At 36.5% G+C, this 19367-nt stretch overlaps 1 protein-coding gene across 13 annotated transcripts in view; it reads right to left on the bottom strand.

Annotated features, from left to right (window-relative positions):
• Fak (protein tyrosine kinase 2 Fak) overlaps positions 1-19367 on the bottom strand; it is a 414892-nt gene that overhangs the window by 106852 nt on the left and 288673 nt on the right. For all 13 annotated transcript variants that reach the window (XM_081738434.1, XM_081738449.1, XM_081738452.1 and 10 more), the window contains 2 exons: positions 7065-7196; positions 5664-6002 (listed from right to left, as the gene is read on the bottom strand). In XM_081738434.1, coding sequence (XP_081594560.1) covers positions 5664-6002; positions 7065-7196 — 471 coding nt within the window. The remainder of the gene's footprint in view (positions 1-5663; positions 6003-7064; positions 7197-19367) is intronic.

Genomic DNA, 19367 nt, shown 5'->3' with positions numbered 1-19367 from the left:
TCTGAGTTCAAAAATTAATTTCAAACGGTTGAACAGTTTTCCCATGTTAATAAGACGGACAATATATTTTTCAGTTTTATAATACACATATACATATATTATGTTCTTCGTTATAATCTGAATTTCATGTAACAAATAGTTTAAAGAAAATACAGCAGTCGTATTCTTTGAATACATACTGGAGAATGGACTTTTGTACTGATTTGTTTTACTTGAAGTCACAATACGCTACTCTTCATTGTAATTAGCAGTTCTATACCAGTGATTATTATCTTCTTTTAAAAAGATGTAACACCCATCTTATGAATATTATATGTACTCAAATATTTAATGATAATTCGAAATTGTAACGGCGATTTTATTTAATTTATTTCGGAATATAAATTTGGAACACTTGAATGATAGAATAAAGACGAAAGAAAAAGAAACGCATTCATGATTTATACATGAGTTAATGTAGAACACTTTAACTCGTTTCCAAATGTCAGATTCATGATAAGAGCGTATCCTAAATTATGTACAAGGCGTTTCGTTCGTCCCGTTAATCATGGAATAGTCACTCGACGCTCAGCGCTTAAATTAGTTATCATTCTTCCCTTAAGAAGTGCTAGTTGCTTTCAATCTCTGTACGTTAATCACTCGCTAAAGATGCTTTAGCTAATCACATTATCCAAGGCAGTCTTTCAACAATTACAACCAACACTGCTCACAGACAGCCAACCGATGAAGTTTAAAACAAATTTGCTAGCAACCCAGTTAGGAACTCATACGCAGAGTGCACGTAATAGGAATACCATGTGAAGGTTCTAACTACATTGATTTTTTTCAGTTTTCTCTCAGCCGCACCACGTGAATGAGGTATAGTACTTACCACGGGCGCAAATCCCGGGAAGATGAGGGGGACATGTTCCCTCAATCTTGGAATTGGGAAGACTATTCCCCCAATAATCCGACTTGAAATGTGTTTTATTTTTTCGGGAGAAATGTGATGATTTGTGTCCGACTGCCACAAAGGAAAATGAAATCTGTAAGTATTACGTCCCACAGTTGTGCCGGCTAGGCTAAAGGAAACGGTGTGAGAAATGAATGAAATGATGGAATAAAGAAAGTGGGAGGAAATGGAAGAATGCCGAGAAAACCCACGCACATGGTGTTTGTTCACCACAAAGTTCACATGGCGCGAGCTGGGATCGAACCCAGGACCCCATGCACCAGAGGTGAACGCTCTACCAATGAGCCACCGCGGCCCCTGCCACAAAGGAAAGTGAGATGAAATTGATGTCCCTTGGCTTGTTTCAGTTTTAAAAAAGAATCACATTCTTTAATATTTCAAACTGAACTTGTGTCCGGTGCATTTAGGTCACATCAATCTGTATTAATTCCGCTTCCGCTACTTGGACTCAAATTGCAATAAGTGGCAGAGGAGGATATGTCCCTCTCCTCAAGCTGGAAAATTGTCTCAGCTGTAGATACAAGCACAAATCCCGGGGAAATGGAGGGGGCATGTACCCCCAATATTAGAACAGGGGAACTCCCCCAATAATCCGATTTGGAAAGTGCTTTTTACGGTCTACCCGTTCCCCCAATGTTGAAGAAAGATTTGTGCCGATGAAACATTTCTTCCCGAGATATCTTTCCATATTTCACTGGTAACTGTTTCTGGTGTTAAAAGCTTTGTTAATATTAATTTTAACCTTTGTTGAGTAAATAAAACGCTGCAAATAATGGTTACATAAAATATTCCTCATCACTGAATTCTTTCAGTACCAGCAGTTACACAAGGTACTGCATTTACATGCACAGGCATAAAGGCCACTCATTTTAAAATATTGGTAAGCTACTGACAGAAGATTTTAAAAAACAGACTTTAAAGAAAAGGAATTAACAGCCTAATATACTAGAAATAATACAAAAGTTAATCATTTTTCTTTTGCTTGTTTTTCATAAGTGAAAGGAGATAATGAAATGCAATCATAGATAATGTTATTCTACAATAGAAAATATGATCCTGAAGAATTTTCAGTGTTGCCATCCATAGAAATTACAGTGTTGCCAGAATCATATTTCCCCAAAATGTAAGTTAAGGCAGCGACTTATTAAATAATAGTTGTATTTAGTTTGTAATTAACAAAATAGTTTTAACATACAGTTATTAAAATTAAACAATATGTTATTTAAAAAGTGGTCCACAGGATACCAAAACAATATGATACGTAATCAAATGCAGTTGAGTTCGTTCCTCTAGTTTCTGACTTAACTCAAATTTTGGGGAAAATGTTATTGTGGCAACACTGTAATTTCTATATATAGCAACACTGAAAATTCTTTAGGTTCATATTTTCTGTTGTAGAATAATATTATCTATGATTGTGGTAAGTTGCATTCCATTATCTGCTTTCACTTACGAAAAACAAGCAAACGAAAAATGGCAAATTTTGTATTATTTTTTAGTATGTTAACATTTGAAACACGTAACTGCTTAAAAGAAAGAGCATTCATCTGCCATCTCTGAGAGCTAGGATGAACTAAATCATCTGGCGTCATTTTTAAAAACATAAAAGTTTTGTGTGTGTGCTTGAACCCGAATATAGTCAGATATTGTAGTTATACACTGCAAGTCAAACCAAATCGAATGTGTTAAGATACTGTTTCGGCTGTTTGTGATGCAAATGCAGGTCTAGTCCTAGGTTCAGAGTCCTTTAATTACTCAAAGTGAATTGTCTTGTTTGTTTCTTCGGTCAACAGTCAAATAACAAGAAGTTGCCTTTAATTGAAGCCATGATGACTACGTTTGCAACAACGATAATAATAATAATAATAATAATAATAATAATAATAATAATAATAATAATAATAATAATAATAATAATAATAAAAGTCTTTTTAATCCTGTCTGTCTAATGGTACACGTTCAACTAGGTAATACATGGGCAGCGCTTCAATGATGCTCGGTCATCAATAATACCTTGAAAATGAAGTTCATTTTAATAACAATGACGGTAATGTTACCGGGTTAACAGAATGCTCTATCTAAGCAGAATTCGAATACCACGTGTTACTTAAAGCAGCATCACTACTTACTAGTTATCTATCTTTTATGGTTTGTATGTCACCGACTTTTAAGGATAGATCGACTCTTCGTCATACAGAGTATTCGAATATGACAAAAAAAAAAAAAAAACTATAAAACGGCAGTTAGTATTTTCTTTTTCTTTTAAAAACTCTCCAATGAAAAATCAGCTTGCAAATACTGTTAATTATCGACGTATTTCCTGAACTCTTCTGCCGAGTGCTCTTCATTCCACTTCAAAGGAACGGAAAGCAAGATTTTGTTTTATGGTATTTTCAGCATGGATTTATGTTGTTATGGTTTCAAGAGGTTGGAGGAGGGGAGAATAGAGATTACCTTTACAACTGTGATAGATAAATGGTCTCCGTACGAGTATTATCGCTGTCATTCGACTGCATTTGGCAACGGTATATCAGAGTAAAAATACAACCCACTAACACTGAGAGGCTGGAGTGTAATGTATCTGCACAGAATAACGCATCCTCTTGAACAATTGACAATTTTGTTTTTTTGGTCATCAATAAACGGTATCATGCGTCGAAAGCTTGACAACAAGCGTTGCTACTGTGATAGAGCGAGGTTCATTAATCAGAGCCCACAATCTAGTACAAGAGGACGAAACTAGTATCACCACTTGGTGGTCAAACAGTGTCCATTGTCCCCTACTCAACTCCTGCAATACGCAAAATGCAAATTATATTACTACCCATTACTCTTATGCAAACACTAACACACAATTTATGCATTTTATCACGCGAACTGCACTAATTTACATGATCAAATGTTAAGGAAAAAAAGTACAAACCGGGCGTTCTAGTTTTGGATGCAGTTAATCACTTAGATCAGCTAAAAATACTGATGATTGCTTCTGGAATTGCAAATGAACACGAAGTCAACAAGTAACTGCTTCGGATACTGTAAGTATCAAGAAACTTAAAAAAACACGTTTACGAAAGAATCTATTTGTATACACATAAATTAATTCATCTCTCCTTTATAGAACTTCTTTTTTAAAGTTACTGATATGCGTATGAATACACTTTATTGATTGATTATTTCTATTTCGAAGCGAAGTTATGGTACTTCTCAAAGCACTTAAGCATGGTTTGGTACACTTGATTGACAACTGAAAGATGGAACTGTCAACTAGTGACTGAGTATTCTAATCAATATATACAGATTCTATTTTACTTTGATTATAAATTACAATATTGATCTATTTAGAAGCCATACTTGAAAATGTATAGGTTTGTATTTTCCATTGTGGTTTTATGAATAAATTTGTACGAAGTCTGCTTGCCTTTGAAGTTTATTTATTTATTTATTTATTTTCGAAGGACAAGCACGTCTTGAGGCTGTTTCCTGGATTATATGTATATTATTATTAGATTTCCAAACTATTCTATGCATAAGTGTTGGAAGTCTTAGAACAGCTTTATCCATTTGCCGTCAAAAACAGTAACGAATATTAATATGAGTTTTTCTTCCAATCGATACAGCGTCCCAAGAATAGGTTCTATCTCTTCCGTTAATTCTATTCAAACCGTAAATGGTTCAAATTAGTCACTTTCGGTTTTAACATTTATCACCACAGAGCAAAAGCAATAAGGGATAGCGAGTAACGACTTTCTGATATGGATTCAGCGTCCCAGGAACAGGTTCTTTCTGTCTTTGGTCTATTAATCTATTGCAACCAGTAGTTATAGACGTATTACTTCAAGCCTGACTTGTGAGTATTGAATTCCCGTAGTTCGGAAGTCTATTGGAAACGAAATTTACTTGCTTACTTTTGACATTGTTGACGTGCACGGAAAAATTATAATTTTGAAACAAGTTACTGGTAAAATACATTTTTTCCTTTTTTGATTGCGACTTAGAAAAGATTCTAATGGTCCAGTAGTCATTTCTACTGGTCAATGTATGACATAAGAGCATAATTTTACGCTCCGAGCAGCGACACGCAGGAACAGTACGGAATAAGGAGGGTTGAGGCGAGTCGGAAGAAAGGAGTACAGATCCAGAAATAGTGTAACTGCACAACCATCGATACAACTGCCTTTGCCAATTTCCAGTACTGTTTCCCATGAGACGCGATTTGGAGCTATCTCGTCTTGTAAATGTGTCATTAAAGTGCTGTCTCTCGTCTTATAGGTAACACTAAACTCGCCAGATCACTCTGTCTACTCCTTATGTCAGTTTATCTGGTTTCAAGAAAATGTGAGAAGCAAACTATGACGTCATGGATGGTCGAGTTGAAATTGTCTGGTCTAATACTTTGAAATGAAGTGGTAAAACTCTTTGAGGCAGTGTTTAAGACTGTGTAATTTGACTGTCAATCAATCATGACATAATAAGAGCGTTCAAATTACTCAGTGATGCACACTATTACAGAAACCTAACAATTCACAGTACTTTCTAAGCAACTGAAGTAAATATGCTTGGAAATTCACATTCTGATACTGTTTTTGTCTCATCACTACAAGAATATAGAAACAGAAAATCTTCGGCAAATCTCTTTAAGAAACACAGTTACACATGCATACTTTCTAGTGTTCTGTAGTTATATTACCAAATGAATGCTAATACTACTTACCCCTAGAGCACAGCGGAACCTCTCCTGATCGAAACGATAATGCCCTCGCAACAGCTCAAAGAACTTGAACATGCATTCAACTTCCGTGAGGGCAGCGTATTTCTTGAAGTGCTGTTGAATGAGCTTCCGAAGCGTCTTGGGCTTACTCCCGTTGAGCACCGAGCGAGGTAGGAACTTATGAAGCCCAACTTCCCGCTCCAAGTACTCGAAATTGGACTTTTTATCTAGAGCGATCTGTGGCATGTCCTTGAAGAAATAGCGAATCTCCAAGCAACACAACTGGACGGCCACATCTTGATCCAGGCTGGGATGATCCGCCAGCAGGTAGTCATTCCGCACCTACAAAAAAACAGTATTTTGTCAATATGCAAAACACCACGATGAGACGCATTTTTATACACAAGAGTCGGAAAAGCCCACAACATATGGAAACAACAAGGTACAGTATTTAAATATAGCTTCTTCAAATCCAAGAGACACTGCTAGTATAATTTTACGTTTATGTATGAGTATACAATACAAGTTCGGTAGTATGGCACAATATGCTTTTTCGATTTTAGGTTGTAAACATATTACAACCTGGACCTGCTTCAATTAACACACTTACGCCTTTAGATAGCAAAACTTAAGTACGGCAAGTGTGAGACTGATTCTATTGAGCCTCGACGAACGATCCAAAAACGAGAACAATAGTAATAAATGGTTCCACGTATTGCTGAAGGAAGCGAAATTTTACATTTCGTTAAGTTGGGGATTGTCACTACCTTATGCTAGGTGCGAATTACCGGTTGAGATGAGGATTTTCCCACCCAACAATTACACTGAGAACGACTATACATTGTGGGGCCCGTCCTCAGTGTGCTCTCCCCTCCCCGTAGCTATGAGTCTGCCTTGGACATATTTTATTGTAATGTAGGTCAAGTAACAAAACTACTATTTTTGATATATACACACACAAAAATAATAACTGCCTCCAAAATATCTTTGTCCCTCTGCTTACCCTCTACCCCACAAGAAATTAAAGCTGGCATCGCCACTGACTGTGTAGCATTAACATTAACCACGCTTACTCGTTGTGAGTGCAATCATCTTCCAAATGTTTTCACAAGAATTCTAAAACACTTGTATAAGTATGAATAAAGTACAAATAAATGTATATTTTAAGAGTATCAAAGGTAATCCACACACACATGCACAGTGTGGTAAGAAATTCAACATAAAATCTAGTTAAGCAATTTTTGTATGCATTTGATCATTCAGCATCGTATTGTGTTGCATTCACACATTCCTTCCATACCAGACATGAACTTGAAACAAAAAAGGAATTCTGCTTATTCCTTTTACATAAGCTTATTACAAGAGGTAAATAAAAATCAATAAGAAATCAAAAATCTCCCTTACCTGATCGTAATAGTAATAGAAGGTGACCTTATCCTTTTCGTAGAGGTCATTCAGATTAGAAGGAAGATACCTAACCCTTAGCTCGTAGCGCCATTCGGAATGTGGATGCTTTTTCTCGTACTTCTCCTGGACCTACAACAAAGACAACATATTTGCTTATAGTATTTTTTACTTGTGCTATTAAAATTCAAGTAATTGTACACCGAAACTTAAAAGTACGTAATATATTCCACTAGTACTTGTTAACACTGCAGTGGTCGCGCGTTCTACTATTGTAGAACAGGTGTTTTATTTTTAGAATCCTGAGCAATTGGCAACACGCTCGACCTTAAGCGGTTATGTACCTTTCTCCGAAAACCTTCTGTACATTCGAGTAAATTTTCAGCGCTTGTTCTTGTACCTGCTCCGATTTGTTACATGATTTCAATAGTGTTCTACTATTGTAGATCGCGCGACTATTGGCGTACAAGTCTGTTTCGTATTAGTGATTTATTTCGTTTTACATTTCCACGTTATTTTTGTGGAATACGTGTTTGTAATATATGAAATGTCAGTGTAGGACAGAGAAGAAGTGCGTCTTTGATTAGTAGAGGGAGAAAGTGACTGTGAAAGTGCATTTAGGATTGAAGACATGTAGGAACTCGAGGAAGACTTTGACGAAGAAAAGGTTGAGTGCAGCGATACCGAAGAGTACGAGCAATATACCGGAAGAAGAAGAAGAAGAAGAATACATACCACTACAAGTCAGTATTGAAGTCATGGATCTTGCTGCACCAACTCTCGATACTCGTGCGTTTTATATCGGTAGAGAGAAGAACGTAGAACCTTCTCGCTGGTATGTAAATCTCATAATGCCAAGAAACCCACGTACTCGCAATTTGAATATAATACCAGCTTTTCATAGGCTTGACCCACAAGGCATCTTTTTTATGCCTAATTGATGATGAATTGAGGAGAAACGTAGCTTGTGTTAATGCGCTTAATATATTTAGACCAAATAAGAATAATGAGAACGTCAGACGAAATAATTTCCCCCATGATCTAGGTTTCGATCTAGGTTTATAAAACCAGCAATAAGCCAACGTTTAGCCGTGGAATCCTTGCCAAACGAGCTTCGAGTAGAGGAAGACATCTGGTTGCCTTCAATGAAGGTTTTAAATTACCACAAGACGGAGATTCTGGGTTTGGAAAATGTGCCCTTTGTTGCCATTCTCGCAACAAGTCAACAAGTAAAAACTTTTGGAAAATGCCAGAGATTTGTGTGCCCAGACCAGCAGAAAAGCGTGGGTGACGATTGCTTGGAGTAGGCAATCATTCAAATAGAGTACATCAAATCATTCTACCTGTACGATGTATAATAAAAAAAAGATTTATGCTGTTATATAAACACTTATACCGAAACACTTGCTCGATTTTCAGTTCAACATTCTCATATATAAAATACGATATACCAAATGTTTATTTCTGTCAATGTTCTGTATTAATCAAACAAAATAATTTTAAAATATTTTAAAACGTGTATAATACTATAACTAACATACCCAAGACCGAATATCGCTAAAAGTCATATCGCTATAAAAAAATACTGATGTTCTACAATAGTAGAACGCGCGACCACTCACGTAAAAGTGGTGGGCGCGACCAACGCAGTGTTAATCGAATACTCACGGCAAAGCAATTAAAACAATTAAAAAAAAAAAAAAGTTTATTTCCTACCTCCTCAAGGAAACATATACGCTATTTTACTTATACCGCACACTGAATTTAATATCATTTACAAGGATTAAGATTACGAAGTAGATTTCTAGGTTGTCGGCATCTATGGACATGTTAGCCCGTCAGGTATGAGAGATGATATACCTCGACGATCACACTATCCGAGGAAAGGGAAGGAAGGAAGCGGCCTGGAATCTGTATGTTAAGTACCATCCCGGCATTTGCCTGGTGTAAATTAGAAAAACCCAGGAAAACCTCACTCAGGGTGACTCACCTGAAAAAGATTTTACATTTTTTCGACCGAGTTACCCCAAATATAATTTACGAAAAGTGGTTAAAAAGACTATGATACATACGAAGGTAAGTCAAAATTATCCGCAATATAGCTGTAATTTTTCTTACATCATCTTATATAGCCGCGCTGCTCAACGGGACGTTAAACCCAAAATCAACTCAACTCTTACATTGTCCATACTGACCAAAGAGGACGCAGGTCAGTATGAGCAATGTAAGAAAAATTATTACTTCATTGCGAATAATTTTAGGAGGACACTATTTTGGTAGTTGGTATTGTGAATTAAATGTACTCGCTTTGTAGAAATGCAGATGACACATTTTACAGTGAAAGTAAAAGTGAAAATTAGGAGAATGTTATAAAGTAGGAGGAAAAGCTGCGAAAAATATTGAGATAAAAATAGCAGTGTCACGTATACACAACGTGAAGAAGATCGATTCATATGGCGTGATATTTTTTTTCAATTAATATTGAAACCGGAAGTGGTGGCAGTTTTCTAGAGTAGAGAGATTAAAGTGGAGATGGAATTTTTTTTTGGGAAGCTTAGGCCTAACTGATTGCAGAAAACCGTTTCTCGCTATCTATTACCGTTTTTGCTATTTGTTGATAAACATTAAAATAGGAAATGGATTATTTCTACCACTTTCGATTTGAATACTATTTCCATTTCTAACTTTTGATCCTCTACTCTATACATTCTTGCCAAGACTGGTGGAGACCTCTTAGGTAGCTTTTTAAGATATTTGTCTCCCGAATAGACAAGGTAAGTATTTTGGTACATCAAACTCCTTTAAAAATTACTGGATGAAACGAAAATCCAGTGAGGAAGTATTGCGAAGTTATGGAAAGGCGTTAGAGACGCTAACGAGAGAATTAAAATAGAAATAGTAATGGTCTAGGAAGGAATTGTCTTATAGGGACGTATAGAAGGTATGGTAGAAGATACAAGAGGGAAAGCAAGATGACAAATGATGGAAGATAAGGGCCGTAGTATATGGAAGTTCGTAACTTGTGGCAAGAGGCCTATTAGTGACACATGTAGTGGCGTATCTAGCCCGGGGCTGGGGAGGCGTAGGCCCAAAGTTTTTTGAGCGACAAAAAATAATTTAAGCTATTATTTATATATTTTAGAAAGTTCATAGTAAAGTCATGTTATAGTTACCATAGTCTGGGTTTTAGCTGCCCTCTCCCGGTTTTTATCTACTAGATCCGCCACTGCTCACATGCCTATTTCACAATCAGGTTCGTTGGAGCTCATTATTCTGAATGGGACTCGTGCTTGCTCGGACTCGTTATGTATTTCACTATTACGATTGAGCCCGAAAACTGGGTTTGCAGGTTTGGTCATCTGTGGCAGTCATTGCAGAATAAAGGTGGAAATGTAGGTGTGCGCGAGGGAAGTTAACAATTCTTGTGTTTTTGGATTTCAAGAGAAAACCTATCATTGGATAGGTAGTTCCGATTACACTATACCTATTATTCACCGTTTCCTTAGATTTGGAATTCCATTTTCACCCCTGATTACAATGAATGTTTCTGTAGTCCAGGCATGTGCAGGTTGGAAGAAAAGGTGAGCCAATCACAGTGAACTTACTGACATCGTGGGCCGTACGAGACAGTGTATAACACTTTCAAAAGAATTGGGGAAAGTCGTACTCTAACATCACAGGCACACAAACAACTGTTATAACGGTAACCAAATATTCACTTACTAAGAAAAGCACAAAAAATCTACTCATTTACCATTTTAGTGGGAAACTTCACCCTTCATGTTCTCAATGGTTCGAGGTACTGAATGTTCCAACGCGGAGGATATTTTTTAAAGTGTACATCAGTTATCCAGGGAGAATTTTCAATTCAATTTAAGAAATTATGTAATAATACAGTCGTAATAACCAATTAGGAGGGCCGGATAAAAGAATCCGGTGGACTGAGATCGGCGGTTGCACATGGATGCTGTAAACCATTTACAGACAGACATTTCATGAAAAGGAAAGAAATCAGCGTGGATCTAGTCCGGAACTGGGGAGGAGCTTACCCCCGTTTTTTGTGTGACAAAATTGATTTAAGCTATTATTTTATTTGTGTATTTTTCAAAGTTTGTAGTAAACTGATTATATAACCATCATACTCTGGGTTCTGGCTGTCCTCCCCCAGTTTTTTTACCTTCTATATCCGTCTCTGAAAGAAATGCTTAGTTCCATGTACCTCACTTATGTGAAAGAAGGTAAAGAGATGGATGACACATCCTTTTATTCCTAGCCTTCCAGAACTGGACTCCTGCCGATCCTATTGTCAGCGATTATTAGCAGGCAACTGTAGGCTATGCAACGTTTCAAAGTTAGATGCAGTGTCTCTAAAGATTTTAATTAAATTGAGGAACTTCTCAGCGTATTGAGATGCTAAAAACTTTTAAACACTTTCCATTCTAATGCAAAGATCCAATTAGTTAGTCCAAGCCAAAGAAAAACCCATAATCCTTGACCCTTTACAAGACAGGCAACTCTGATTCCTAATGAAAGTGGCAATGAGGCAAAGAAGGCTGTTACCCTTGGCAACAGAACTTTCAAGCGGAAGTGCGTTCGTTGCTCAACAGGTGACACTATAAAAACAATCATCCACACTTTCTTTGCCCTACAAGGACAAAGGCGACTAAATGGACACAAATGGCGTGAATAAGCATTACAAGCTGTCAATAAATCTCGCCGTGGGGACACAGAAACACCATCAACGTTACCACTTCCGTATTTACAGGATCAACTTGTAAATGATTCATCAGATATCAGGAATTAGAAATATAAACACATGCGTGGGAGAGGTCAAGGACAGTCTGGCTTCAGGAAGGATTATTAGAAGCTCTTTCAAATGTCATACTGCTCAACACTACAATAATACCAGCGAGGATTAGCTATTTCCAGTACTCTTCAGATAACAACATGCGTTGTTCCTCAATGGAACCACAACACACGGATCAAAGAGTAAATCAATCGTGCATCGTGCTATGGTCGGAACCCAGACGCAGTGATCGGAAATTTCTCCAACTTAGAAATTTCGTAGGTAAATTTAGCAAAAAGAGAAATTTTTCGATAAAACGTTGAAAATCCAGGGAATTTTTCGCGCTGAATGACCAATATATATATATTTAAAGAAATGAACCAATACAACAGGAATAGTTTTTGTGTCTGTTCAAAATAGCATAATTTGCACCCATTGCTGGCTGGGTGTATTATTATTATTATTATTATTTTAAAAAATGAACAAAGTTTAAAATACAAGCCAAAAGCAAATGAATGAAAGTGTGGTTGGTACTTCTTTTAATAGGGCCTATAGTTAAATTAATATTGTCACGTAACTTCAGTCGTAGGAATTGGACACTCAATAAAATAGGGAATTTTTGATAAGAAAATGGAGCAATTTGAGGGAAACTTTCTTACGGAAACATACGAGCTCTGAACAGAGGATTTTTTCGTACAATTACTGTATTAGCTTTGTAATGTAGAGCTCCCGAGTTTGAGCCCCTCTAATGGCCATCATAAGGTGTTTCTACTCTCCCTATGCATTTTCGTATTTAATTGTTAGTTGTCTCCAGTGGCGTATTTACGATTTTGTTTCGGGAGGGGCTTTGCTAACTTTCGGGGGGGCTTTGCCTGAAAATGTGAAAATTCTGCAAGATATTTCATATACTTTACTCTAGTAAGTAAGATTTCGGGGGGGGGGGGCTTAAGCCCGGAAGCCACCCCCCTAAATACGCCACTGGTTGTCTCCTATGAGAGACGGTTCCGTATCAATGTTCCATTTGTCATTTATATTTGCATTAAAGTAACAGTGGAGATAGTGTTTAAACAATGTAATACTTGAATCGACAATTGTCACATTTTTATTTTCAAAAAAAAAAAAAAAAATGCTTCAGGGACTTTTCCCATTCTCTAGGGATATACCCACACTGGTGTCATTCAGTTGGTTGGGCGGTTGTTAGATTTCTCACATACTCAGACCTAATTGTTAAAAATCTTCACTTCTAGGAACTAACTAACTAACTCTATGGTCTATGGAAACCGGAGGTTCAATGCCGCGTTCACAAAAGCTCTCCACTGACTTCTATCCTTAGCTAATTGGATCCAGTTCCTACTTTGTATTCCTATCTCTGCGAGATCCATCTTAACATTGTCCTCCAATCTGCGCCTAGGTCTTCCTAATGGTCGTTTTCCTATGAGTCTACCAGTCAAGACTTTGAAAGCGTTTCTACTTTCTTCCATTCTAGCTACATGACCCGCCCACCTAAGCCTCCTAGACTTGACGACCCTAACAATGTTGGGTAAACCATATAAATTTTGTACTTCCTCGTTATGGAGTTTCCGCCATTCCCCATTCTCGTTCCGCTTGGGTCCGAATATTCGTCTCAGGATCTTGTTCTCAAATACTTTCAGTCTATGTTCTTCCTTCAGAGTAAGTGACCATGTTTCGCAGCCAAACAGAACAACAGGCATAATTATCGTTTTGTATATATTAAGTTTCAAATTCCTCGACAGAATTCGCGACGACAAGAGATTTTGAACCGAATAGTAACATGAATTCCCTGCTTTTAGTCGACATTTAATTTCTTCGTGAATATGATGTTTCTCTGTTAATATTGATCCTAGATATTTGAGACTATCCACTTTACTTAAAGTATTATTTAATATTTTAACGCATCCATAATTTGCTGTATTCCGGTCCCGACGCACTTCCATGTATTTAGTTTTCTCTGCATTTACTTCTAAACCCATGTTCCTGCAAGCGTTTAATAAGATCTCTGCATTTCTTTCTATTGTTCTCCTATCATCCCCTATTAAATTTACATCAACAGCATATGCCATAACCTGGGGAATACCGTTCAACTCTAGGCCCTGGTTGCTATCTTTGATTTTCCTTATAGCGTATTCCAGAACGAAGTTAAATAATAATGGCGAGAAAAAAAAGTACTATTTTTGCAATCAATATTCAAAATATCAATACAAAGATGCTGTATAACTTAATCCTAGTTAGTCACTGTTACTAATATCACTGGACTGTTTTTTTTTTTTTTTTTTTTTTTTTTGGTAATATAATCATCTTTTATAATAATAAACTAATGTGTGTTGTGGTTACGCGGTCAGTGCACGCACCTTTGGCGTGGGAGACTCGGGTATGATTCCCGGCTCGAACTCCTGTGAATCGGACTCCACGTTAATCAGTAGGTTCACGTCTTATGTAGTCTCGCTGTTGAAAGGGACATTAAACTCAAATCAACTCACAATACCGTGTCTGTGTGCGTGTGTATAATCAACTTTCAACATAGAAAGGTCTGACTAGAAAGGAGTAAGTTTCGTATACGGATAGATCTTCAAAATATCTAGTCCTGTACTAAACCCTTTTTCTCGGTTTTCGACACGAGAGAATCTGATTTGGGGGCTTAAAATTTATGAACGTTTCTAATAACGCCGTGTATGTCTGCAACCCCATTATATCATGGTTGTGCGGGCTTATATAACAACAAAGGATAAATATCAAGAGAATGGAGAAAATTTATCCCTCTCTTTTAATCGATGTTCTGAATTAAGATTCTGCAACGACATGCGCCTACAGCAGTACGGAAATAATATTAATACTACGTCAATTTATAATAGAACTAGTTGTTAAAAACTAATCACATTTTTTTTTTTTACATGATTTTAACGACAGCACTGTATATTCAATTTCGTGTAACGTAGAAGGAGTTACAAAGATGTAAATGTAACATCGATCTACAGTATGACCACAAGAAAGATTTGCAGAGCTAGATGTAAGTAATTTTTTTTTTTTTTAATATATCGAAGCCATAGAAAATGAACTCAGGTATTTCCTGCAACGATCGATTCATTTGCATGTTACACGAAGTTCCTATAATATACATGTACGTTACGTGTTGATCTGCTTATTTTCCAACGCACAAGTGCATTTATTACTTACTATAGCAATGTTTAAGGGACAGAACTCCTAATGAAAGTTGACCACATGATGCAAGATGTTACGGTTTCTCAGTTCGAGAATCTGGGCAAGCTGCTCATGAGCGCACCTTTGCTTAAAAAAGAAAAAAGAAAAGAAAAAAAGAAAGTGCCATAGTCAAGGAGACTCAGATGTCTGAAATGTAGAGAATACAGTTCGTATTCATCCAAGTTAGGTTTGTTAGATGTAAACAAGTTTCCTTGTCATCCCTTCTCGCAAATATAGATGTCACTGTTTACAATTTTCTAAGGCATAATAGAATGTAGCTAGTTGGTTGCTTGAAACCATTATCGTACTGTTTTAAGCAGTGTTCGAAGTGGAAAAATAGCAGCATCGAAATTCTCCGTTATCTTTGGAACACTCGAGTGCTTGCTTAAATGTGAGATTTCTTTGGTATTGACAGTTATAACAACTACAGTATCGAGGCGTACTACGCGCTTTTAACAAGCTTATCAGCGACGTAATGAAAGCATAATTATTGCACATACAAAGAAGTCATCAAGTCCCACATCTCCGTAGATACTTTTGGAAATTTATAATAATTCAAATTCATTTTTAGAAACCAGACTTCAACAAGAAATCGTAAAAACTGAACTTAATTCGGAAGAAAACAGAAAAATGATTTCCCATATAAGTAAGTGGGTTCAAAAATAAGCTACTCAGACCGTTAACACATATTCAAGATAATAAATATTTGCACCATTTTACATTAAAAAGAAAACTCGCGTAAATTATCCGCTTCTCTGAGTTAAAATAAGAAAAATTAATGTTTTGTTAGTCAGTAACTTTTTACTATTACTGAACGATGCTTTGGTCTTAAAATTAAGTAATAATATTGTAGGTTCATCATTCATTTAAAGGGCATCTGAAGTGTCACTATTCATCTTAGTGACCCCGAAAATTATGGATTCGGCACTAATATCGGCCATTTTCGATCATTTTTAAATATGTCTCCCTCCTCCAACTTGCGGGGCATAATCTGGATTTAAACGGCAACAAAAGTGTCACTGTTCGTCTCAACGATCACGAAAACTATGGATCGACACTAATGTCGGTCATTTTTCACCATTTTAAATATTACACACACACACACACAATATATTATATATATATATCCTTCCCCGAGTTGCGGGGCTGAATTTAAATTTAATCGGCATTGGAAGTGTCACTGTTCATCTCAGCGACCCTCAAAACTATGTATTCGACACTACTATCGGTCATTTTCGATCATTTTTACATATCTCTCCCTCCCGTCCCTAAATTGCACCGTCAAAGTGAAATGATAAAAATCAACCCAGGCCCGAATCTCATCTATGTTGAAAATTTGATCGAGATCGGTCGGGCGGTTCAAGAGTTATTAGTCACAACTATAGTCTCCCTGATTTTTATTTAGATAGATAGATAACTATAAATGAAAACGAATACTAAAATGCGGGAGGGGAATGATATAGAAAGAGTAGTTCTTTGGACATTTTTAATTAATTCCAGCTATAGACATACTGTTGTTATCACAAAACAAAATCTATTGCAGCTCTACCACAGGAAGGATATAACCCATTACTGGCTTGACTTGAACAATGTTTCTTTCTTTCTTTTTTTTTTTTTTAAAAAGCCTACTAACCAAGTACACAGAACAATCTTCAAAGACACTATTCTAATCCAACAGAGAGATGAAAAAACTTCGCCGTTCACTGTAGGCATAAAACTATTCGAGCAACGCAAACAGCTCGTCAAGAGCTGAAGGTGTGTCTCGACATAAAATAAACATACAATACCACTTCTCCTACGTACTATTACTTCATGTGTCAACGGACAACGTAACAGCTCCCAAGTATTCTCCGTCGTTGAAGAAACAAAATGAAAAGTAATGAGAACAAAATCTGAATAAGGAAAGTGAATTAATCGAGGTCGTCCCTCGGCCTCTCATCCATTGTTTTAAAACCAATACTTTCGCTCTATTCCTTATTTTAGAATCACCAGTTGCAAAATCATGCTGAAATTACATCTAATACTGTTAACATATGTTTCCCTCTTTAGATATTGTTAGCACTGTTTATGTTTTAAAATGCTGCTCAGTCGAGAGAATTAAATAGAAAAAGAGCCAGATCTTTTAATCTGCAGATAACACAATACTACTGAGTTTCCTTATTGTAGGAAATCCATCCAACGTTGATTTTTTAAAAAGGAAATCTATATACATAGATTTAAAATGTTTGACTATTAACTCCTCCTACGCCGCTGCACCGATTTCCATTATTTTTGGTATGTGGCCTGCCTTAGACCTTATCACATTATCGGCATTTGGGTGGGGATGAAGATGGGAATGGGTGAAGTAAAAATAATCGAAAACGCCGCTGTTAGTGTCTAATACATAGTTTTCGGGGTCGCTGAGATGAATAGTGACCTTCACGATGACATTCATATCCAATTTCATATCCTGTTGGCATGGAGGGTAAGGAAGTAGGATGAGGGCATGTAAAAATAATCGAAAACGACCTATAATATTATCCAATCAATATTTCTCGGGGTAGCTAAGATGAATAGTGACACTCTCGATGGAGTTTAAGTCACAATTATAGCCCATCGGCATAGGGTGAGGGATGAAGAAAAGGCATTAAATGTAAAAATAATCGAAAACGTCCTATATTCATATCTTTCCTGGTCGTTGAGATGAATAGTAACAATCCAGATACTGTCTAAGTTCAGTCCCATCAGCAGGGAAAGAGAAGTGGGGTGGGGTGGAAGGGGTGATATTATGGACTTTTATCACACTTTCATTGAAATGAATATCCTAAGGGAGGAGGGCGTTCAGATACCTTCAATAAATCTATTCTCCCCAAGCGAAGAACGGGTATTTCAGCTAGTCTTTAGTATAAGCACACACTGCATTCATTTACAACAGTTACTCAACTGTCTCATCATTTACTTTTTTATACCTCGAACTAACATTTCATAACAGGTTTAGTTAACTGAAGTTTAATCCCAGCTTTCATGACCTATAACTCACAAACAAAAGGCTTGCACACCGTAATATTTTGTCATTGGCGTATGCAAAGAGGGAGTTTGTTTTTTAACTCCCTTCCACGATATATTATGAAAAATTATTATTTACCATGTTCAAAATTACACACAAAAATTCTGAAAATATATTATTAAGATAGTCAAAGAGTACCACCATGCCAAATTTGGTAAAAAAATAGTTTTACTGTTCAATCGATTACTTCACACTGTTTTTCCTAAATTTTGAAGGAATCCTGTGAAAATTTTACAATAATTTATTTAAAATAACGTGCTGGGAATAGGAAAGGTAAGTCTGGAAGAGAAAATAAAAGTGGGCGGAAAGTATTCGAGTTCTATGTGCTAACTGTTATGATATTATTTCTGGTTCCTCTTGGGTTTTTGTCGTACTAACTGAAGACGTGGTGCTGAGTTTTGGGGCAATATATATAATATTATAGTATTTTGAGTACCAAATTTCACAAAATTAAATCCCCACGTTAAGCGGGTTTGCATATCCAGGCTCCTAACTATGAAAACATTTACGCTCAGTCCAACCTCAATCATTTCACGAATTCAACCTGTTTTACGTATGTTATTAGTTACATAATATCGATTGTGATTTATTCTAAAAACACTTTTATACATTGCAAGAGCTGTAACGTCCAAATATTTACTGAGAACTCATAGTCGTATCGGAATAAACAAAAGCAAGTATGGAACAGTAAACTGCTATAACAAAAGGCAAAATAAGACGTGCAAAAGCTTACAAAACGGTCGAGTGGTTTGGGTCGATACACTATCAATCACATGTTTGTGTGTTCAAACCCGCTAGCAAGTCGTTTCTTTTATAAGTGTCTTCCTATTTTCATCCGGAGGCTGAAAATATTTCTTTGAGTAACTCATTGAAAACTTCTTTTGTTTCAAATTCGATTAGAACGGAAAATTATATGAATTGCGAATCTTAAATCCATAGCTAAAAAAATGAAGTATACTCACTACTCTATTATCCTCTGATTTGTAAACGATAAACTATTTATAAACAGTGGTGACTTCAGAAAATTATCCTCGGGGGGAATTTCAATATGCGGATGGAGGGCAAACATTGGTAGTCCACATTGAGCACGATCGAACATATGGTCCTGAAGGCGGAAACTTCTTAGTTCGAGAGGGGTCTCAAATTCTCCCTCAGATCACGTCCTGAAAGCATCATTGCTTAAAAGCTTCTCGTAACAAATATAATATTACACTTGCTTCTCGTTCTACATTTAGAATTGGTAAAATCATAACTT

Source organism: Thermobia domestica, chromosome 2 (assembly GCF_964235325.1).
Source record: "Thermobia domestica chromosome 2, izTheDome1.hap1.1, whole genome shotgun sequence".
NCBI lineage: Eukaryota > Metazoa > Arthropoda > Insecta > Zygentoma > Lepismatidae > Thermobia > Thermobia domestica.
Note: the sequence above shows the minus strand (reverse complement) of the source record. Positions and strands in the feature narration are given on the sequence as shown.